The sequence below is a fragment of the Prionailurus viverrinus genome, unplaced genomic scaffold (genome assembly GCF_022837055.1).
Source record: "Prionailurus viverrinus isolate Anna unplaced genomic scaffold, UM_Priviv_1.0 scaffold_39, whole genome shotgun sequence".
NCBI lineage: Eukaryota > Metazoa > Chordata > Mammalia > Carnivora > Felidae > Prionailurus > Prionailurus viverrinus.
The window spans coordinates 3,016,421-3,035,719 of NW_025927607.1; the positions used below are offsets into that span (position 1 = coordinate 3,016,421).

The following is a 19,299-nucleotide window of genomic DNA, read 5'->3' on the forward strand; positions in this document are numbered from 1 at the left end:
CACGTGGTCACGCACCGCTCCACACTTAACATCTCGGCAGCACCCCTAACTAATCCTCTGGGAGGAGTGGAGGCCGGGCTCATGGGGACACGGGGACGAGGACCCGAGCACGCTAAGCACGGCCTCTGCCATCTACGCGCCCCTGGCCAGTGCCCGGCCCCTGAGAGCTTGCCGGTTTCTGCCGGGCTGGGGTTTGGTGTTTCTTTTCCCAAACTGGGAAGGAGTCCGTGGCACAAACGATCATCCCCCCTGGGTATCTATCTGCTTTTCTTCTCCCTTAAAAATTTTATAAAATAAATCATAAATGCCAAACAGAATGAAGGAGAATTCAAAAGTAAGCACCGTCCACGTCCATCCCCGGGACAAGCATTTGCGTAACTGCTTTTGGAGCTCAGCCGCGACCTACGGCTCTCACACCGCAGTTTGCCCCCCAGGCAGTGGGGCCGGGGGGAGGCGGCAGGCCCGGCAGGAAAACGGGGCAGCGGCTACACGGGCGTAATCACCCAGTTTCCGTCAGGAGGGTCTGACACACACATGCCGCATCTGGCCGTGGGAGAGCCTGGCCCAGGCCCTGCGGTGGACGCGTGAGGTCGAGGCCGGCACCGCCCCCCTGAACCCTCCTCTCCACGAGTTCTTCTGGCCGCTGCCCTCCGTCACGGGCATAGCTCTAGACATTTCAGGAACCGGCTACTGGCAGGACGGGCAGAGGGCACCTGTAAAATGGACTCGGAGCAAGTCTGAGCTTTTACTTCCTGCGTCTCTGAGGTAGCTTCCAGGAAGTTAAGGTCCCCAAATGCAAGGCCAAAGGAGGCAGAAACGCACACAGGATGCTGTCTGCTCGGGGAAGCAGGGGGGCGCACGGCCCCCAGCCCCTCTCGGGGAAGGGGTCCCACTTACCCAGTCCACGATGAGGGTCTTGCTCACGTCCAGCCGTTGCTGGAGAAGCTTGGCTGCGATGGCTACGGAATTAAAGTAGCAGAACCCCCTGCAGATGAGAGGAGACACGGAGAGGAAACATGGGTTCTCATCCGCCTTTACGCGAGACGCGACAGAACCATCTAGAGCCCTGTGAGATTTGAAGAGGGTCTGGTGAACTCTCGGCTCCGTTAACTGACGCCGCGGAGGCACAGACAGACCCCCACGGGTCTCCCGCACGCGGACCGAGGTGCCCCGGGGTGGGGCACCCCTCCCTCGATGTACCGACACCCCGCCTCCTCGCCCCAGAGCCTCGCAGAACGCGCACGGGCCGGCCTCTGCAGGGGCCCTACGGCGCACAGGCCCAGAGGTCACAAAGGTTACTTGCTTACTGCACATCTGTCACGTTCTCAGACATGCGACGACGACACAAGAATCGATCCCGTGACTGACTAACTCTGAGAGTCTTCAGGAGGGTGAGAAGCAACCAATTCAAGTAAATCTGAAACTCTCCACATCTGCCCCCTCCACCTAAATCTCCACAAAGGTGGGGAAACCCAGGGGGGTCCGTTTCTGGAATCCGGGCCAGCCACCTGTAAGCCCTCCCCTGGCGGGCTCCTCCGGGCCTGGGACCCGACCCACGGCTCGTGCGAACACCCGCGGGGCGCCCACCCAGCACGCTGCTGCCCGTTTCCTTCCAGCCCACGCGGCTCGCACACTTCAGGACACCCAACCACCTAGACCCCAATCAGAACAGGGCCTCCAGGGGAAGGAGGATCTTGCTCCCAAATGCCACGGAGCGTTCTGGGTCATGGCGTCCCCAGGCCACAGGGCTGCTCAGGTGAGGCCGCGCTCCCAGCGCTGCGGGAAGGAGATTCCCTCTCACACCGCGGTCTGATGCCCTCGCTTCCAGATTTAGAGGACACGGGGCTCCCGCTCGCCTGTCTGCCAGACCCCAGGCTCCTTCACGAGGGTGGGTTTGGCCTGCGGCTCCTCAGCCTGTTCTAGCTGCTCCTGAAGACAGGGTCTGCCTCCGCCTCCCCACGCTTCCCCGCTTCCCAGCCGGGCTCCGTCTGCACGGTCCCCGCTGTGCTGTGCGACCCACCCTACTCTTTGGGGCACAGCCCGGACGTCCCCTCTCTTACCTCCACTGACACCAGCGGCGTCAGGGCCCTTCCCTCCCACATCCCACGAGATGGCATCACGGCGAACCCACCCCCAGGCACCAAGGCACTCGGTACACGACTGGTGAGGCCCAGGGTCCGGTCCCCGTGACTCTGCCCCAGGTGGGTCCGTCCCTACCTGCCACCGACTCTCCCAGGTAAACCTGGGGCAATCTGCGTGCCACGCCCGCTACCTCGGCCAGCGCCTCAGATGTGTGCATGGTCAGAGGCACCCCTAGCCCCAAACGGAGTCCAGACCTAGCTGGCCCCTGTGGTCATGACCTTGAAAGGTCAGTCTCATTGGTATCAAACCACAAGCAGGTCAGCTAAAAGGCCACACGTGAGATGACCTGAGGGGTCTGGATGGAATGTTCTAGAACAATGAAGCACCACATGAACTCATTCTGGTGCAGGTTAAGTCCCAGCCACTTTTGTACAAGACTGAAGATGTCTAGAGATGTCTGCAGGTTCCTCTCCTTGCCCCCTCCGGTTCAGGCCACCACCTCGCCACAGCTGGTGGGTGGGTGAAGGTCACCTGTACGGCTCTGGAGCTGTGCCAGCTGGGGCCCCATTTTCACTCAAGTGCAGCCCAGCCCTCCCATGAGAGGAACCGGAAACCTGCAGCCCCTGCCCGGAACGGCCGCGCGCCTACTTACATGGGCGTGCTCTCCTCCGCGTGGTGTCCTGGGGGGCGGACCACGGCAAAGCCGTTCTGCACACGGCACCAGACAGGTGGGGACAAACAGGGAGGAAAGACGGGTTTCACGTTAGTGAGAAGATGAGCCCAGACCACACACGAGGACACAGAGTCACAGCACAGCTGGGCACACAGCCGTGGGACAGGATACGGGGCAGACGTCTGGTCCTGCTCTTAAGGAGGTCTACTGGTTGTCATGGTTACTAGGATGAAAGGTGACTTCGCCCCTGACATTTGACCTTCAACGGCTCCCCGACGAGAAGGCCTGGAGTTGCTCAGCTCTGGGATCTGGGTAGGAGTGGGCAGGGCACCCTGGGGCCCCCTCTGTTCGTGACCGGTATCCCCAAGAAGCCACCTGATGGGAACCCTGGGTGCAGACAGAGCGCAAGGGGCTCCTGCCCCAGTTTGGGCTGAACGTGAAGGACGCAGATCCAGGGGGCACGGGCGCTGCAGAAAATAAGTGACCCATTTACTCAGCGGAAACAGCTCAGAGGCTACAGGGTGCTCCCCTCCCCCGGGACCCATAAGTCACGTGTGCTTTACAGAACCATAATACACTGCTCAGCAGCCACGGAAAACGATGTGCACGGGCACCTCTTGTGTGGCCCGCGGGGAGCTGTGTGGTCAGGCTGGGAACAGCCCCCGGGGTGGGCTGACCCCCGGGGCGGGCTGACCATTGGTGACGGGGCCTGCTGCAGGACCAGCTCGGGGAGGGACGCGCTCACACGGGAGCCCCCGCTTTGCGCACTCTCAACACTGTCCTATGCGCGGGCCCCGCACCCGGTTCCGAGCACAGGCGGCACCCCCTTGGGGGTCTCCATGCCCCCATCCTAAGACTCCATCACCATGGTGCCAGGGCAAGGGAGGCAGGCGGCTGGTGCCACGGGAGCCGGCAATGCCAGGGACGCATAGGCCCTCCACCCGTTTTCTCCAGCAGGCTCGAGGGGACAGCAGCTCTGCCCGAGGACGTGTGATGCCGGGATCAAACGTATTGACTTCGTGAAAGTTCCCCCGGTGAGTGAACAAAAGGGAAGGATGGGGAAGTGGGTGCAGGGTGAGACCGTAGCGTCATCTGAGAAGCCCACGGCCAGCCCCTGCCTGCGCTCAGATGACCTTCCCGAGGAGATGGGCGCCCAGAGTAACGGTTTCGAAAATCAGTGATATTTTAAATACTATGCAACAAACTGTGTCGAGATTCTGGAAGGTGTCTGCCTAACTCATGAGCCAGGACTTCCAAATGAGCCGCACTGGGTCGGGTGCCCTGTCCAACCTGCAACAGACCAGTGGGTTCCATGCCAAGGAGAGGATCCCACTGCTACCCTTTCAGGTTCTGCACTGCAACTCATCTTCCAGAAACTTCCACGTACGGAACCGCAGTGGAGCATCAAGGAGGAATCTGCACCGCTGTCTGAGAAAGCCATGCGAACGCCGTCCCCTCTCGCACGCCCACGCCTTGTGGGGCCACAGAGTCGTGCAGGAGCAGGTCTGAGACCGCCTGATCCACTAAGACAGGCGTCGCTGCTATTTTCAAGTTAATAAGCAGTTTTGAAAATCCCGCTCCAATCTCTCGTATGGTCGGGGTGATGACACAGCTCGTACACAAAAGCTCTCGGGGTTCTTCAAAGTTGTCGGGAGTGTAAGGTGCTCCCGAGACCGAAGCTTCGAGAGCCGCTGTGCTATCATGCACTTTCACCAAGGCCGGAGGTGCTCCCGTCGATGAGTGGGGACGCACGGGACAGGAGCCACCCTCCCCCAGTCACCGCCTCCTTGTCTAGAGGGACCCACCGGGGGCCGTCCTCCCACCCCCACCCTGGAAAGCCTCTGGCAGCCTTCCTCCAGGCCGGTTTCTGCAGGGTCCCCACTGACCTTCAGCTCCCCCGTGGCCACCTTGAAGACCAGCTCCACCACGCAGCCCACGGCCAGGCGGGCCGCGCCCGACGAGTGCACCTCGTTCCATATGGTGTCGCTGTCCACCTGTGGAGGCAAGGGCCCTGCGGTGAGGCGTGTCTCGGCCTGTCACCCCCGCCCCCCGACTCTTGTGGGGGCCGTGCAGCTGGGGGCTTGTGGAGTCTGGGGGCTCTCCCTGCAAAATCCCAGTACGGGGCTGCTCGCTTCTCTTTTACCAATTATAGGACACACCCAGCTCACATTCGGCCGCACCTTTTTTTTTTTTTTTAAGATATGGCAGAAAATACCGAACGGGAAGAGAACCATAAACGCAGCACGAATGGGACGTGCGCACCTCTACCCCTACCCGAGGTGCCCCTGCTTTCCTCCATCGCCCCGATGTACGCGAGGCTCAGAGCAGGGGCGTCTCGCGCACCCAGAGCTGTTCCTGTTCGGTTTCATGGCAGGTGAGCGATGCTGACAGCAAAACGAAACCTAAGAAAAACTGGAACCAGAGGTCCCTCCAGAGTCTGACTTCACTTTGTGCTGAAGAGAATGAGCCACTCCGCGTGTCTGACGGGAGCGCGGGGTGGGAAGGGAGGAGCCAGCCCGCGAGGGACCTCCTGGAGGGCCGCGCACCCCACACGGGAAAACGTGGTCAGGTAATTCCCGTCTGCGTCCTGGCTGGTTTGTTTGCGGAGACACACGTCCAACGTGTCTGGCTGATGTGGGCATTGAAGATGACCAAGAAACTGGAGCGGCCAGTTCCGGAAGTCACCTTGTGGGGGCCTGGGCGGGATCGGAGCGCCAAGATGGAGCACACAGCCCCCCTCCCCCGCCCCGGGTGCCAGGCCAAGGGCCCCCGAGCCACCATCTGCGGCGGGGCGACCGGAGCCTTGGCCGTGCACACGTAGGGCTCATGTGCCCTTCCTGGGGGCACACCCCGCCCGGTGAAGGTTCGGAGGAGCAGTGCAGTCACAAGCCCGTTACCTGCAGCGTGGTGCCTGCGAAGTCCATTTGAGAGCCCCCCCTCCCCAACAAATCAGCCCCTCCGAGCGCTGAACGCTCCGGGACTCCAGAGACCGAGGCCACCCACACAGCGACACGCAGAGGTGACACAGCCCCGTCGGGGCCTGCCCAGGTCCGTCCGGGCGCAGCCGGGCTCCTGCCCGCCTGGCCAAGACACCGACCGTTATGCAGGGGTTGCATTTCCCGCAATGAACTCGTGAAGCTTCGTCTTCAAAGCGAGACGACTGAAAATACATTTATGAGGGGTTCAAGCCATTTCCGGAGGACGGCTATTCTCTGCAGTGAGCAAACCTCTGTGTTCTTTAAACAGTTTCCAAATGTCAAAAGAATGCTCTGCACTTTGCCGACTCTGCACGGCATTAATATTCGACTTTCAAAGAGCGGCTTCTGTTGTCAACGATACCGTCCCGCTAGTCACGGAAGCAGCTTTTCAAACAGAGCTGGCCCGGGCCAACCTACGTCAGCCGCAGAACCGATTCATTACAGTCGAAGGGGACGGTCCTCGGGCGAGTGGCAAGGGCATCCCACCACCGCTGCTGAGCCTCCCGGGAGGGAGGACGAGGGTGTCCAGGGCAGGCTGGCGGGGATGCTGCCCCCGAGGACCAAAGGCAGTTTACGCAAAACCACTCAGGTCACTTCTCCTCAAAATGTGAGGATTTTGGGTTCTGAGCCCAGGGAACCAGCCCGGTACACGCTCTGATGGGTCTCTGTGTGTGACCCCGGGGCGGGAGCCCTGTGATGTCTTGTCCAGAGGAAGGACGGAGTCCCAGGCTGCCACTGCTGGGCCAGCCTGGGATGGCTGCCTTCCGGCCCTGAGTTCCAGGGGCAAGAGCCCCGGGGAGGGCGGGGCAGGAGGGCCATTGCCACTGCAGGAGCTCCAACGAGGAACCGAAGTGCAAATGGGCTGCTACGTTTCTTCCAGCAGAGGAAAACTTGGAGGACACTTCCTGCAGAGATTCAGAAGGGATGTACCGGAGGCGGCCGGTGCCGGGCACACCATGGCCCCTGGGGAGCCATGTTGCTCAGGGCGCCCGGGCCAGCGAGGGGGCCACAGGGCCAGCAGGGAGGGGGATTCACCCACACCACGTCCCCTTAAGGGGAGGATGGAAAAGATGAGGAGGTGAGCAAAGCAGCGGATCCTTTCACTTGGTTTGAAAGGAGCTTCCACCGACTTCAAACTCTCTTTTCGGCACAGTTAAGGGAAAAGGGGTCTGCAACCAACTTGAAAACACCATCCCACACCCTAAATGTTACTTCAGAGTAACTTTCAGGAAAAGCGGAGAGGCCCCTCCTCACCTGCGTCAGCACCCAGAACACGCACGCTCCCACCCACACTCAGGCTCCCGGGGTCTGCTTGGCTCTCCCGAGACCCCACCAGTGACGCCGAGCCCACACACGCAAAGTGCTTCTCCACCCTCCTGGGAGCAGGGATCATGGAGAGGCCTCGAAAGGCAGCCCTCCCCGAGAGACCCTAAGGTTCACGCCTTCTACCAGTGAGTCCCCAGGCTCCCTCTTCCCAGCTCAGCGCTCTCATGCCCGGATGTGAAGGTGGGTGCTGCTTGGTCTGCAGGGGGCTCAGATCTGGATGCACCCGCGGCGGGGGCTGCCTGGCTCCAGGCCCCAGGCCCGACTTGAGCTCTCTCTCCCTTTTGCAAATTACAAATCCTGCCTCGCATGGCGCGCTGGCTGCAGGGCAGCCGAATCCAAGCCTTTTCAAGTCTGGCCAAAAATTTGCCCCGAATTAAGAGATTGCAGCCTACTTACGATATAAAATAAAGTAACTCTAGGGGGCTTGGTGGTGGCATGAGTAAAGGCCGCTTATTCTCTTTCTGACGGGATAATTTTCAAAGCAGCGAGTTTTGTAAAGACTCAGGAAGAAAACAATTTTGTTTCATTTCCATAACAGAATCCAGACCCGGGGCTTCACCCTGCGATCTGTAATTAGGCTCACACTCTGCCCCTGCGCGGCCTCCGCCGAAGCAGCTTTGTTGTCCGCGGTGTCCTGCCGGCCCCTCCCCTCCACGGCCGACTGCGCTATTTCACGGGCCACGCGGCCTCGATGGCCGGCAGCCCCGGGCCCCGCTCTCGCCCCCCACCCCTCTGTCATCCAGGGCGACGGGAGCCGGGGGCTGGGATGGGGGTCTCTCCCCGTTAACAAGAAGTGCTGGCCGTGGACACCTGACCTTCACCGCGCCGCGGGCAGCGTGGACGTCCAGACCAGAAATCGTGAGAGACGCTGGCTCTCCTGAGCAGGCCGGCCTGAGGGCGTTATCGCTCACAGAAAAGCAGCAGCCCCCCCACCCCCCCCCAACACAACGGCCTTCAGAGGTTCCCCGGGGCCCCCGGCTGGCGGTCGGACACAGCGATCGCACACACCCCTGTGCCACCGCAACCTGAGCCGAGACGCGCAGGCTGGGAGGCGAGACCGACCCGCTCCCCACGGCGCGCCTGCGTGCCAGACGGCCTTCCCGGAGGAAGGTGCCCGACTCCAGCCTACAAATGCTCCCAGGCCCCGGGCCTTTGAAGCCACACGTGTGTGGGGGGTGGGGGGTGGGGGAGGGCCCGGTGGGGGGGTGCGGCCCCACCCGCCAGACCCTGTTTACGGAAAACACCTGGCAGCAATTATCCACTCTGCGGAAAACAGGGCAGCGGTTTCTGTGGCCACTGGGGCCCGAGAACAAGCAGGACATTATTTACACATTAAAGGAGTACTTACCCCGACACCACCGCAGGGCAGCCTGACAAACACCGAGGTTAGTGAGCCTGCGGGGAGAAGGACAGTCAAGGTCAGGAGGGCAGGGTCACAGGCGCCCCGCCTACAGGGAGCGCGGCGCGGGCTCCGGGAACGGGGAGCCCAGGGGCGCTGGCACTTGCGGGAGGCGCACAACACAGCCACACTCCGAGGGGCCGGCTGGCGTCACAGGTACCTCGGCATCGCCGTGTGGCTGCTGGGGGACAGTCCCCGTGGACAGACCTCCCCCTCCCCGAGGCAACGGTCACCCCTCTGGGGGTCTGCACCGAGAGGCGGGCTCTCCTTCCAGCCTGAGCCGGCGCACGGTGCACAGGACGAGCCGAAAGGCGGTGTCCCAAGCACTTCTCGCTGTTTAGCAACCTGACCCGGACCCCCAGCCGGCCCACCTGCCCCCTGGCTACAAACAAGGGAGAGAGAAGGGCCCGGAATCACGCGGAGCATCCCGGGGGGATGTGAATACGACACCCCCTCCCCACTTATAAACACGGACACAGCTAGGAAACCACACGGAGTGGAGCTGGCCACCCGGAAGGCCCTCCCCGGCCAGCGGCACCGGGGCAAGTCCCCTCTCCCACGGGGCTCGGGCCTGAGCCCTGGTGACAAAGACGGGGACTGTCTTCTTAGGGTGATCCAGTGCTGGCTGGCAACCAGCCTACGACTCACCTGTCACAAAGGACAGAGAGCACCCGCCCCCCTACGGCTCCATGTGGCCGCGTGCCTGGGGAGGTGGCCCAGGAGACCCGCTCTGGGCTGCCTGCTGCTCCCGTATGCGCCCTTCCCCCGTGGCCCCTAGGTCTCCCCTGGTGGGTTCCTTAGGCCAGCTTCGGACTCCTCTTTTTTTTTGAGAGAGGGAGGGAGAGAGAGAGGGGTAGAGAGAGAGAGAGAGTGAGAGAGAGAGAGAGAGATTGAGAGAGGAAGAGAGGAGAGGACGAGAGAGAATTTCAAGCAGACTCCGTGGCCAGCACAGAGCCCATCATGCGGCTCATACTCAGGAACCGTGACCTCCTGACCTGAGCAGAAACCCTGAGTCAGACACTTAACTGAGCCGACCAGGCACCCCTGGCCTCCTGTTTGGACGTGGCAGGGCTGCGCCCACTGCGGGACCACAGGCCCGGGCCGGACTCTGGCCCCGCCCGTGCCCACCTCATCCTGACTCCCGGCGTGGACCACACTAGGCACCGAGCCACCGGGGGCCACGTCACGGGCCAGCCCTGGCCTGCACCCTCCTGCTGCTCACGTGACACACGACGCTCACGTTCACCCGGGGCCACGGCGCACCCTACAGCCACCCGTCCCCTCCCACCTCTGAAATGCCTGGCCGCGGGGTCCGGACCTCAGACCGGCCTCTCCCTGCACCCCGCCTGCTCTCCCCGTGCCACGTCTTGCTGACTGCCACTGCCTGGATCCGCGGCTCCCGCCGCCACACACTCTGATAGTTTGCCCTGTGAGGGTGGGGACACGTCTGCCTGCCTTCCCTCGTGCCCGCGGCCGGTCCACAGCCAGGAACACACAGATGTGTGAGTGGGTGGGGGGCCAGGCAGGACGTGCAGGGCAGGGGAGGGTGGCTCCTGAGGGGCTTGCCCGGCCTGCACCGTGAGGGACCCTCTGCAGGGAGCCGCCGCAGGGAGCGGGTGGGCTGGGGGAGCGGGCCCGGGGAAGCAGAGGGCACGGACGCCGGGCCTCTTGCCGTCCTGCTCTGCCCCGTGTCCGGGAAGAGGCCCACCTAATGGCCTAGGTCATCGACTGAGTCCTGGGACCGGTGCGGAGTCCTCGATAGGCCCTGGGGCTTCATGACGGGCTCTCTGCCCACCATGGGTGATTCTAACACAGGAACACGGCGTGGGGGATTTAAAGAGCTTCCTCCCGGATAATCCACAGGCCCGTGTGTATGCATTCGGACACATCTGGTGCCTAAGTCCAAGTGGAAGGGGGCTCTGCTAAGAGACTAGATTTCTCTTTTTGAAATTAGAGCCAATACTGTCTACGTTAAAAGCATAAATCACCTAAATATTTTGACTTTGCTCATTAACCAGCAACCAAAGACCGAAATAGAAAGAAAAGGTAGGATCCTCACGCATTCCTGGGTGGGCGCTAAGCATGTGCTTCTGGACAGGAAAGCGGTTCCGGAAACCGCTCCCGAGGAACCGTGGCCGGCTCTCAGCACAGCTCATTTTCACTTGTCCCCAGCCACCTCCTCGCCTGTGGCTCACTCGGGCCTCCCGCGGTCCGGGGCCACCGTCATCTCGGCAAGGCCACAAACGTCCGGGCGGAGCGGGAGCGGGCGCGTGAAGGGCCACCTTGCTTTTCCAGTCAGCGCAGCCGCTGAGAGGTGGGCTGGTGGGCCCGCGGGCGTGGGGAAGGCACCGCTGCTCCCCACACGGGGGCTCACCCCTCCCGAGCGCTGCCAGGCGCCACGCGGCCATCCGACCAGGCTCCCTTCCCAGGGGCCGGCCGTCAGAAGGCCGACACCCACACCCCTCAGCGTCCACGGTGCGCGTCGGCCGAGCCGAGCGGCCCTGCAGCTCAGCGCCCACGCGGGGCTTCTCGCACACGGCTTAGAAGACTCGCTTTGAGGAGGGAGGGAACTCACACGGTGGTGTTCACGTGCCCGATAGGGGTTCTGTTAGCAACAAGATAACGGCCGGCGCGACCCACGCACACACGCTCACGCGCTGCCGACACAGGCTCTGCCGCCACAAAAGACACACGGAGCCCGCTCGGACGGCTGCATCACGGCGGGGGAGGCGCAGGTGTGAGGACGACGCAAACAGGAGGGGGGCTTCGGGGGCCTGAGTGAGGAGGGGCAACCCCACACGGACCCGGGCCCAGGAGGCACCGCTGCAGGGCCAGCCACCGGGAGAGCTCCAGGCCCTCCTCCCTGAAGCCCCGCATGCGCCGCGTCTCTCCTTCACCATCAGTCCTAAACCGAGCGCGAAACTAGCCCCCAAGACCTGGCCGGTTCCCCTGCCGGAGCGTCCGGGCCCGCCTCTCCCTGTGACCCGCCTCTCCCCGCCCAACTTCACGGTCAGAAGACAACATACAAGTGCAAAAGGCCCCTTGGTGGCGGCTCGGCTGACAGGGGCCTCTGGGGGCAGGCAAGGGAGCAGGGGCTGAGCTGGGACGAGCCCCCTGCTAAGAGTGGGGACAGCCGCGGGGGACTTTCAGTGCACTCGCCTGGGACAGAGTAGACACTGCCGTCCGCTGTGGGGCCGTCCAGCCGGCCCCAGGGACCGTGAGGTTGGGGGCTTTACTGGTGCTGTGCCTCGGTGGCACCGACGGGGCCCACAGGATCCTCTCCCGTACTGGAGATGTTCCAGGCAGCCGAGGTGCCGCCCTGCCTGTCACGCCGCACTGGCCTTTTTTCACGGCAGCCTCCTTGCTCAGCTCGTCCCTGAGGCCACTGGCCACCTCCCCACCGTCCGCATCCTGGAAGGCTCCTTTCTGAGGCTCCCCTCTCTGGACATGCTCTGCCCGGGTTCCCACCTTTTCTGGCCCCGCCGGTCCCCAAGCCCTCCACCAGCAACCTGTCCTCCCGCACCTGCAGTCCTGCCCTTGGAGCTAGCGGCTCAGACCTCCACCCTCTGCCCGAGTCCCACTCCACGACCGCCGGGACCGGGGCCCTGGGCACACTGCAGTCCACACACGAACACCCCGCGACTGAGGGACAGAGCACACAGCAACGCCCTTCTCCACAGGGAGCTGGGGAACCTCCCTCCCGTTCTGGCCAACTGTCCCCACACATCTTATGGTGTCACCTCCTACAGCGTACCCTAAACCACGACGGCTGGGCTTTGAAAAACCGACGTGAGTAGCAAGGACAAACCCTGCTGTGTAAACAGAGGACAGATGTACCTCTGCGGGGTGATGGCTCTTGTGACAGAACAGGCTGGGGTGGGAGGGTCTCTGGGGCACATCTGGCGTCAGCTCTCTTGGGGTTCCCAGGGGGTCTTGGGGAGCAGAGCTCCCGGCAGCCAGAGCACCTGGCCGGGCCGTGGACCAGACGCACCATGTGGCCAGAAGGACAAGCAGCTCTGGTGTCGTTCTGAGCCCACCAGGCCCCGGCTCCCCCTCCGGGTGGGAGAAGTGAGCCCCCAGCCAGCACCGGCAGCAAGGTCGGGGGAGCAGGGCAGGAGGGAGCCCAACAAGACGCCGGCACAAGCCCTCAGCCACACTGCTCCAGGGTGTTCTGGATGCTTCCACGTGGGGAACAAATCCCATTGGGGGCTGGTTTCTGTGACTGGACTCACACAACGGGACCCTGACGTCCAGGGGGGCGGTGTTACAAGTGGGGCTCGAGGCAGTCAGGTCACGAGGGTTGTGCGTTGGTGGGCGTGGTCAGTGCCTTCGGAAAACCCTGCCAGGCTCCCTCCCCTCGGGCCCCAGGGAGGAGGCAGCGAGACCTGTGATTTGAAAGAGCCTGCGCCCGCCGTGTGGCATCTCGATCCCAGCCCTCCCGCTGCCGGCCTGTAAGCGACAGACTCTGGCCTCTGTCTGCGGTGCCTGGTTACAGCAGCCGGAGCGGACAAGGCAGCGGGCTCTCCCACCCACGGCCTGGTGGCCCCTCGACCTCGCTCTGCGTGTCCTCCTGGAGAAAGGGTGTCCGCAAAGGCCTCCGCTCAGCTCCTCCTCGCCCTTCCTGGCTCGGCCATGGCTGCAGGTGGGGAAGGTCTCTGCCCGGAACCGGCGAGGCGGCACCCATGTCGTGGGGCGCTCGCCCTGGAATCTCACGCACCTCCTCATGTCCCCTTGTTCCCACCGTTCCAACACTGTCCCTGCCGCCCCTCAGAGGGTCCGGGCAGCCGTGGCTGGCCCGTGATTGCTTTATGATGCGCTCCTCCCTTTTTCTCACTTTCCCCGGAAGCTTCTGCACGGCAGGAATGCTCCCTGGACTTTCTCATTCCTCCCCCTGTTGTCCAGGTCCTGCCCCTGTTCCGCTCTGCTTTCTAGGGGATGGAGCCCACCTCCCCTCCAGCCTGGGACTCTCTACTATCTGATGTGGCTTGAGTGTTCTGGGTTTCCTCCATGCTGGCTGCCCTTGTCCACGTTACGTGGACGTGGTAGCTCTCTTTATGGGTAACGACAGCTTCAGTTTTCTTCACAGTGTCCCCGATCTGTCCCAGAAATCTGTCCTCTGAGCTGCCCTGTTTCAGGATCTTTCTCCCGCTAAGCGCTTCCCTGGTGGGGGGGGGGGGGGGGGAATAATCCTTGGTCATCTATTCATAAGACTGAGGACCTAAGAGCCACTGGGAGCTCCGGGCACACGGTGGGCTCACAACTGGTGGCTCCCCGTTGGGATCCCGTCAGCTTCCGTAGGGCCGGTCATTCTCTGAGGAGGTGTCGGCAATGTCTGCCTGGGGCAGGGGAGGCCTCTCAGAACCTCTGGCCAGCCCCAGATGTGACCTCTCCCCGCCCTCTGTCGCGGGCCCAGGTCTCTGCAGTGGCCAAGCCGAGCCCCCCCCAAGTTGGGGGTATCCACCCCCAGCCCTAGCTCGGGAGGGCACTTTCTGGCGCCTGCCGTCCAGCCCCCAGGCTCTCCCGTGCTGCTGGCTCCTATGTCCCCAGAACAAGGGTTCACGTCGTCCGAAAGCCTTGTTACTACAGGGCAATGGGGCTCAGGGAGTAATATGACTGGCTGCCCTAGGACAGGACCCCAATCTCCTCCTGGCCACCAACTCCACCCCCTCTAAAGACTAAAGCGCTTCATTCGTGTCAGGCACCTCAACGCCTACAGCATTTCTAGCACCCACGCGTGCACCGAGGGAGTGACCGGCCACACTGTGGTGGGATCGCCCAGCACAGCCTGAGCAGAGCCTTCGGTGACAGGGGGGAGGAGGCCGCCCCCGCGTCCCTCCAGGTTCAAGGTGGTTGGGAGGCTGGGGTCAAGGTGCCCCGGACAGGTCATGACGGGGGTGGGGTCTGCGCCCAGGAGCCCGAGGGCCCGGAGGCTCCGGACCTGCTTGTGCTGGAGGTCCCTGCTCAGACCCCCCCCCCCCCCCCCCCCCCACCTCCTGGGCGTTGACGCAGGAGACGCCGGTCAGCAAGTCCCTTCGCTCAGGCCCACCAGCGCGGAAGCCCCCCACCCCGCGGGGAGCCCGCGTGGGGCTGCCCCTGCCTCCCGGACTCCGGGCTCACTGCCAGAGAGGGCTGGCAGCAGGTCCGCGGCTGGAGTATCCCCCGATCCGCCGCCAGTGTCTACGCCCTGCCACGGCACGTTCTGCAAGACCGGCGGTTCTCGCCCGCCGTGGCCGTAGCACCCCCGGCCCAGGCACGAAACCAGCAGCAGCCTCCGCCCGCCCTCCCCTCAGTACCTGGTGCAGGCCCCGCGCAGGCGCAGGACACGCCCGGTGGGCGGCGCTCAAGGGGCGGGGCCAGCGAGCGCGGGCGGTAAAGGTAAAGAAGGCCTTGAAATACCTAGAAGTTTCTTACTGTCCAGTTTCTGTCTGTTGAGGGGGTTCGTGCCATAGAGCAGGGCGTGCGCCTCCGAATGCACCGTCTGCAGCTCCTCCAGGGTGGCCTTCCGTCCGCGGATGCACTGCGGGGACAGAAGGAACAGGTGCGCACGTCTCCCTGTGCCTTCAGGGCTTCGTGTCAACAGAAGGCAGTTCCACGAACACCGTCACCCCGGAGGAAACTGAATTTTATACGTGCACGGGCACACGGTTATTTGGTCCTCGCAAAACAAAAAGTAAACAGCACCCAACACAACGTTTAAAAAATATTTGAAAAATGTTTTGGAGGCTTTACGCGTTAATTATAACTTTGAAAACGTTTAGAAAGATAATTCCAGCCTTCGACGCTTTAACCTTCCCTGTCACCCACATGATTTGGCATCAAATTGCCACTTTGCCTTCTAACTGCTGGGGCCCCTGTCGGGGATGGGGGGTGGGGCTTGCCACAAGCCGTGGGAGCTGCTCCCCATAGCGCCCGTGCGGGGGGGCGGGGCACCAGGCCCCTGCACGGGAAAGACACCCTTCCTGCCATCCTCGCTGGGCCCTTCGGCTACCTTCACTCATCACCTGCCTGTCCCTCTGCTTTTCCTTTGGTCTGGAAATTCCTCAAATCAAGACTCCACAGCGATGTCCACGTTTCCCCCCAGAAATTAACATAAAATTCACTGTTCTTTACAGGAGCTCCGCTTACTTAAATTTTTAAGAGGAGGGCAGTTTATGGAGCGAGATTAAAGTTCACGTTTCTGAGGGCGACAGTCCCACGGGCGTCTACACGACCCTGGGGGCCTTGGTGGGGCTCCCGAGCGCAAGGCAGGCCTGGGGCTGCTCCCGCTGGCTGTGACAGCTTCCTGAGGGATGCCATGGACGCGGGAGATGAAGGGAGCGGAGCGGGCAGGTGCAGGCCGGCGGCCGCACGTCTGCCAGCCGGGCCTCCCCGCGTGGACGGGGCCGTGAGCCCGCGCCCTTCGCTGCCCCGCTGAGCCCGACACAGCAGCACAGGGAGGGGAGCCCGGCCCTTGGGGCTCCCTCAGTCGTCCACTGGATCGGGGGGCCCTGACCAGGAGGTTCTGGTCTCCGAGTGGCCGGGGACCTTGGGAAGTCCGGGCACTGCCAGTCCCTCTAACCTCTGTTGTCAAGGGCTGACGCCCACCACCCGTGTGCAGCACCTGGGCCCTGCGCTCTGCCCTGGGGGCCCGTGTGGGAGCCTGTGGAGGCAGGGACGCCATGTCCCTCGGGGCTGCGTGAAGCAGGTGGTGTACCCTGAGGTCAGTGTCCCCGCACGTCAGGGACACCGGGCTCTGCGTCCCGCGTGTCACTGTGTGTTTCGCACGGGCCTCCTCCCAGCCGTCCTGCTGACTCAGGTCTGACCCCACGTCTGACAGACCCCCTCCTCCCTGGTGTCCACGTCCACAGGTCCAAGGATGCCCCACAGCCGCCCGCCACCAAGTGGCAGCACTCCGCCTCGGGGCAGACGAAGGTCCCATTCTCCCCACGTGTTCTGTCTCATGGTCTTATCCCTACCGATCCTGTGCAGTCTTCGATCTTAAAAGCCCCCAGAGGCCCCCGACTGAGGGGACCCTCCAGGAGAGGCCAGAGGGTAAAGAGCAGTCACGGGGAGCGGTCCTTTGAAGGAGGAGCAGGGGCCCTGGTCCCACGAGGGACGCCGAACAGGACACCAGGGCATTGGAAGATCTCCTCGGAGGGGTGCCTGCCAGGGCGCTGCTGCCCCCCGGTGGTGCAGCCTCCGGCCAGACCCCAGAGCAGGTGCCGTCCTCCGTCCTGCCTAACCAGGCAGGGTCACGTCCTCCCCAGAGGGCACCGTGGGGCTCTCGTGCCCCTTTCCCCTCCCAAAATCCTGTGTCACCAGACGAATTTAAATTCCCAAATATTGTAGCTTCTGAAGGAGAACAGATGGACACACAGAGCGGGTGCTGCTGCCCCCATGGCCCTGACGTGCCTGCTCTAGGGCTCTCGCCTGGGTCACTGTGCAGGGAAGTACATGCCACCCGCATCCCGTCCTTGCTTTTGCGGGATGGACATAGGTCCCCACTTGATGGGCATATGGGGGGCCGGCCGCCACTGTCCTGCAGTAGGGGGGCACAGGGGAGGCTAGGGGACAGGAGAACGGAGGAAACGGGGGACACGGGGACAGACAGGGATAGAGGAGACAGGGGGACAGAGGGGAAAGAGGGGACAGAGGGGGCGGGGATGGAGGGGGATGGGGATAGAGGAACAGAAAGGGCAAGAGGATAGAGGGGACAGAAGTGACAGGGGAACAAGGAGGCAGGACAGAGGCGGGCTCCCCCAAGGGAGGACCTGGGTGTTCAGGAAAGCAGACTGAGCCTCTTCCCACCCACACACCGGTGCCTGATGCCCTGGTGGGAATGCTCATGGGCGCCCCAGCCTGTCGCGACCTGTCGCCCGGAGCCCAGCAGCTGCCCTGGGGGCGGCCTTACCTCGCATTTGCCCCGGAGGCCCGTCTCCTGCAGCCGAGACCAGATGCTCTGGATCCGCCCCGCGTGCTCGGGGTGGCTGTTGGTGTTCCCACAGGTACACTGGTGTTTTAGCATCAGCGTGTCGTACACGAGGCCTGGGGACGGGAGCGGAGTTGGCCGCGGTCAGCGGGGCCCCCGGGGGCCTCTGGCAGCAGGCCCGCCGCCCTCCACCCACCCAGAGAGCTACCCGGGGGGACCTGCCACTTCCCTGGGAGCGGCCGGGCCAGCGTAGCCCTGCGTCCCCTAGGACGATTTGTCTGGAAACTGCAAGTTCACTGGAGGCCGAGTGCGGTTCACGGAAATGGGAACAGGGGCTGTGTGCCGGCTCACCGCACATGCCCAGGGGTCCCCGGGGTGGGGGGTGGCGGGGCAAGTCAGGAAGACAAGAAAAGATGCCCCAGCCCGCTCCCAAGCCTAAGCCGTGTGGCACTCATGTTCCAGGATGGTGCTGTTTCCCCCCCAAACTAAGACGCTTTAGGCCCCGGATCCAAGTCCCTCTTGTCGGGGAGCAGCCCATCAAGCAGTTCTGAGGACCGTCCAAGGTTTGTGGGGGCTCAGAAAAAAGGTAAGGCTTGTTTCCTACTCTCAGAACCCTCCGGACTGGCTGGGACACGTGTGCGATGACACAGACACACGGGCAAGCACGTGTGGTGAGAATTAACACAGAATACGGGTAACCAACTGCCTGGTCTGCAGCGTCCTTGGGGGCACAGCGGGGCACCAGGGAGCCTTGGGGATGGGGTAGCCCTTGAGGAGGGACGCCCGGCCGGCCCCCAGACGGGATGGGGACACTCCCAGACCAGAGTGACTCATGTCACGGCCAGGAAAATCTCATGCAGGTGGACGTATCCTGTGCATCTGGACACGGGGCTGGAGAAAGGGGAGGGCAGGGGCGTGCTGAGCGCACCTGCTCTATGTCCCCCCCCCCCCCCACAGTGGGTGGAGAAGGTTTGAGGCCCACGTGACATCTGCCGGGAGGGGTGTCCCGCTGCCCCTGCCACAGCACTGTCTGTAGTCCCCCCGTACCTGGTCTCCCAGGGCACAACCGGAAGGTCAGGCTGGCTGAATGGACCCGCTCGGGCAGGCAGGGGCCTGGGAAGGGGCATGTGTGGCTAAGACCCGCTCCCGCAGGCAGAGAAAGGTGGGGACCCCGTGAGATGAGCTGTGCTGTCAGACCCACGGCTACTTCTATGCTCCTGATGCTGGAGAACGGAGGCAGCGTCACCAAACACAGGAACAGGGCTGCAGGATGAGCCCGCTTCTACAGGGCCAAGCTGGATGCCTGGCCTCAGGACGTACTGGGCCCAGTACTGCCTCTCAGTCTCTCGTGAGTCAGGCTAACGGGAGTCAGTCCCCTCGTGTTGGAGCATTCCTGGGTTATACCAGCAAGACTGGGTGGGGCAGGGAGGTCTTCTGGTAAAAAAAGCAGCTGGCAAAGAACAGGTCTATGGGACCAAGCGCGCTCACCACCCACGCGCTAAAGTACGTGTATAAGACACGTGTACCCGAGAGGGTGCGTTCAGCAGTTTGTAATGGCAACATACATACATACGTGTGCACGCGCGTGCACGTGTGGAATGCGTGTACACGAACAAGACGAACGTGGCATCATCCCGACACAACAGTCGGCTAGTCTTTACTGATCCCGTGGCGGGAACTTTCGAGGTGACCCCAGGTCACTCCCGCTTACAGACAGGAACCTGGAATCCGGAGAGAAACCGCACGAGTCTGCAGAGCCGAGGAGCCAGGACGCTCTGCCGCCACGAGGGCGAGCTAGGACCACGTGCACGGGATGCCACCAAGGCAGGGCGTGGAGAATTGCCAAGCCCACGGCGACAGCCAAGTCCCGCCTTTGGAAACCTGTCCGTCCAGTTCTGCACAGAAACAGATCTGGAGGACTTAAACCCGATCC

At 63.0% G+C, this 19,299-nt stretch overlaps 1 protein-coding gene across 4 annotated transcripts in view; it reads right to left on the reverse strand.

Annotated features, from left to right (window-relative positions):
* HDAC4 (histone deacetylase 4) overlaps positions 1-19,299 on the reverse strand; it is a 286,561-nt gene that overhangs the window by 27,692 nt on the left and 239,570 nt on the right. For 3 of the 4 annotated variants that reach the window (XM_047846439.1, XM_047846441.1, XM_047846438.1), the window contains 6 exons: positions 17,349-17,482; positions 14,855-14,975; positions 8,408-8,454; positions 4,642-4,749; positions 2,735-2,790; positions 898-985 (listed from right to left, as the gene is read on the reverse strand). In XM_047846439.1, the coding sequence (XP_047702395.1) occupies positions 898-985; positions 2,735-2,790; positions 4,642-4,749; positions 8,408-8,454; positions 14,855-14,975; positions 17,349-17,482 (554 nt within the window). The remainder of the gene's footprint in view (positions 1-897; positions 986-2,734; positions 2,791-4,641; positions 4,750-8,407; positions 8,455-14,854; positions 14,976-17,348; positions 17,483-19,299) is intronic. The other variant, XM_047846440.1, reaches the window with a different exon arrangement.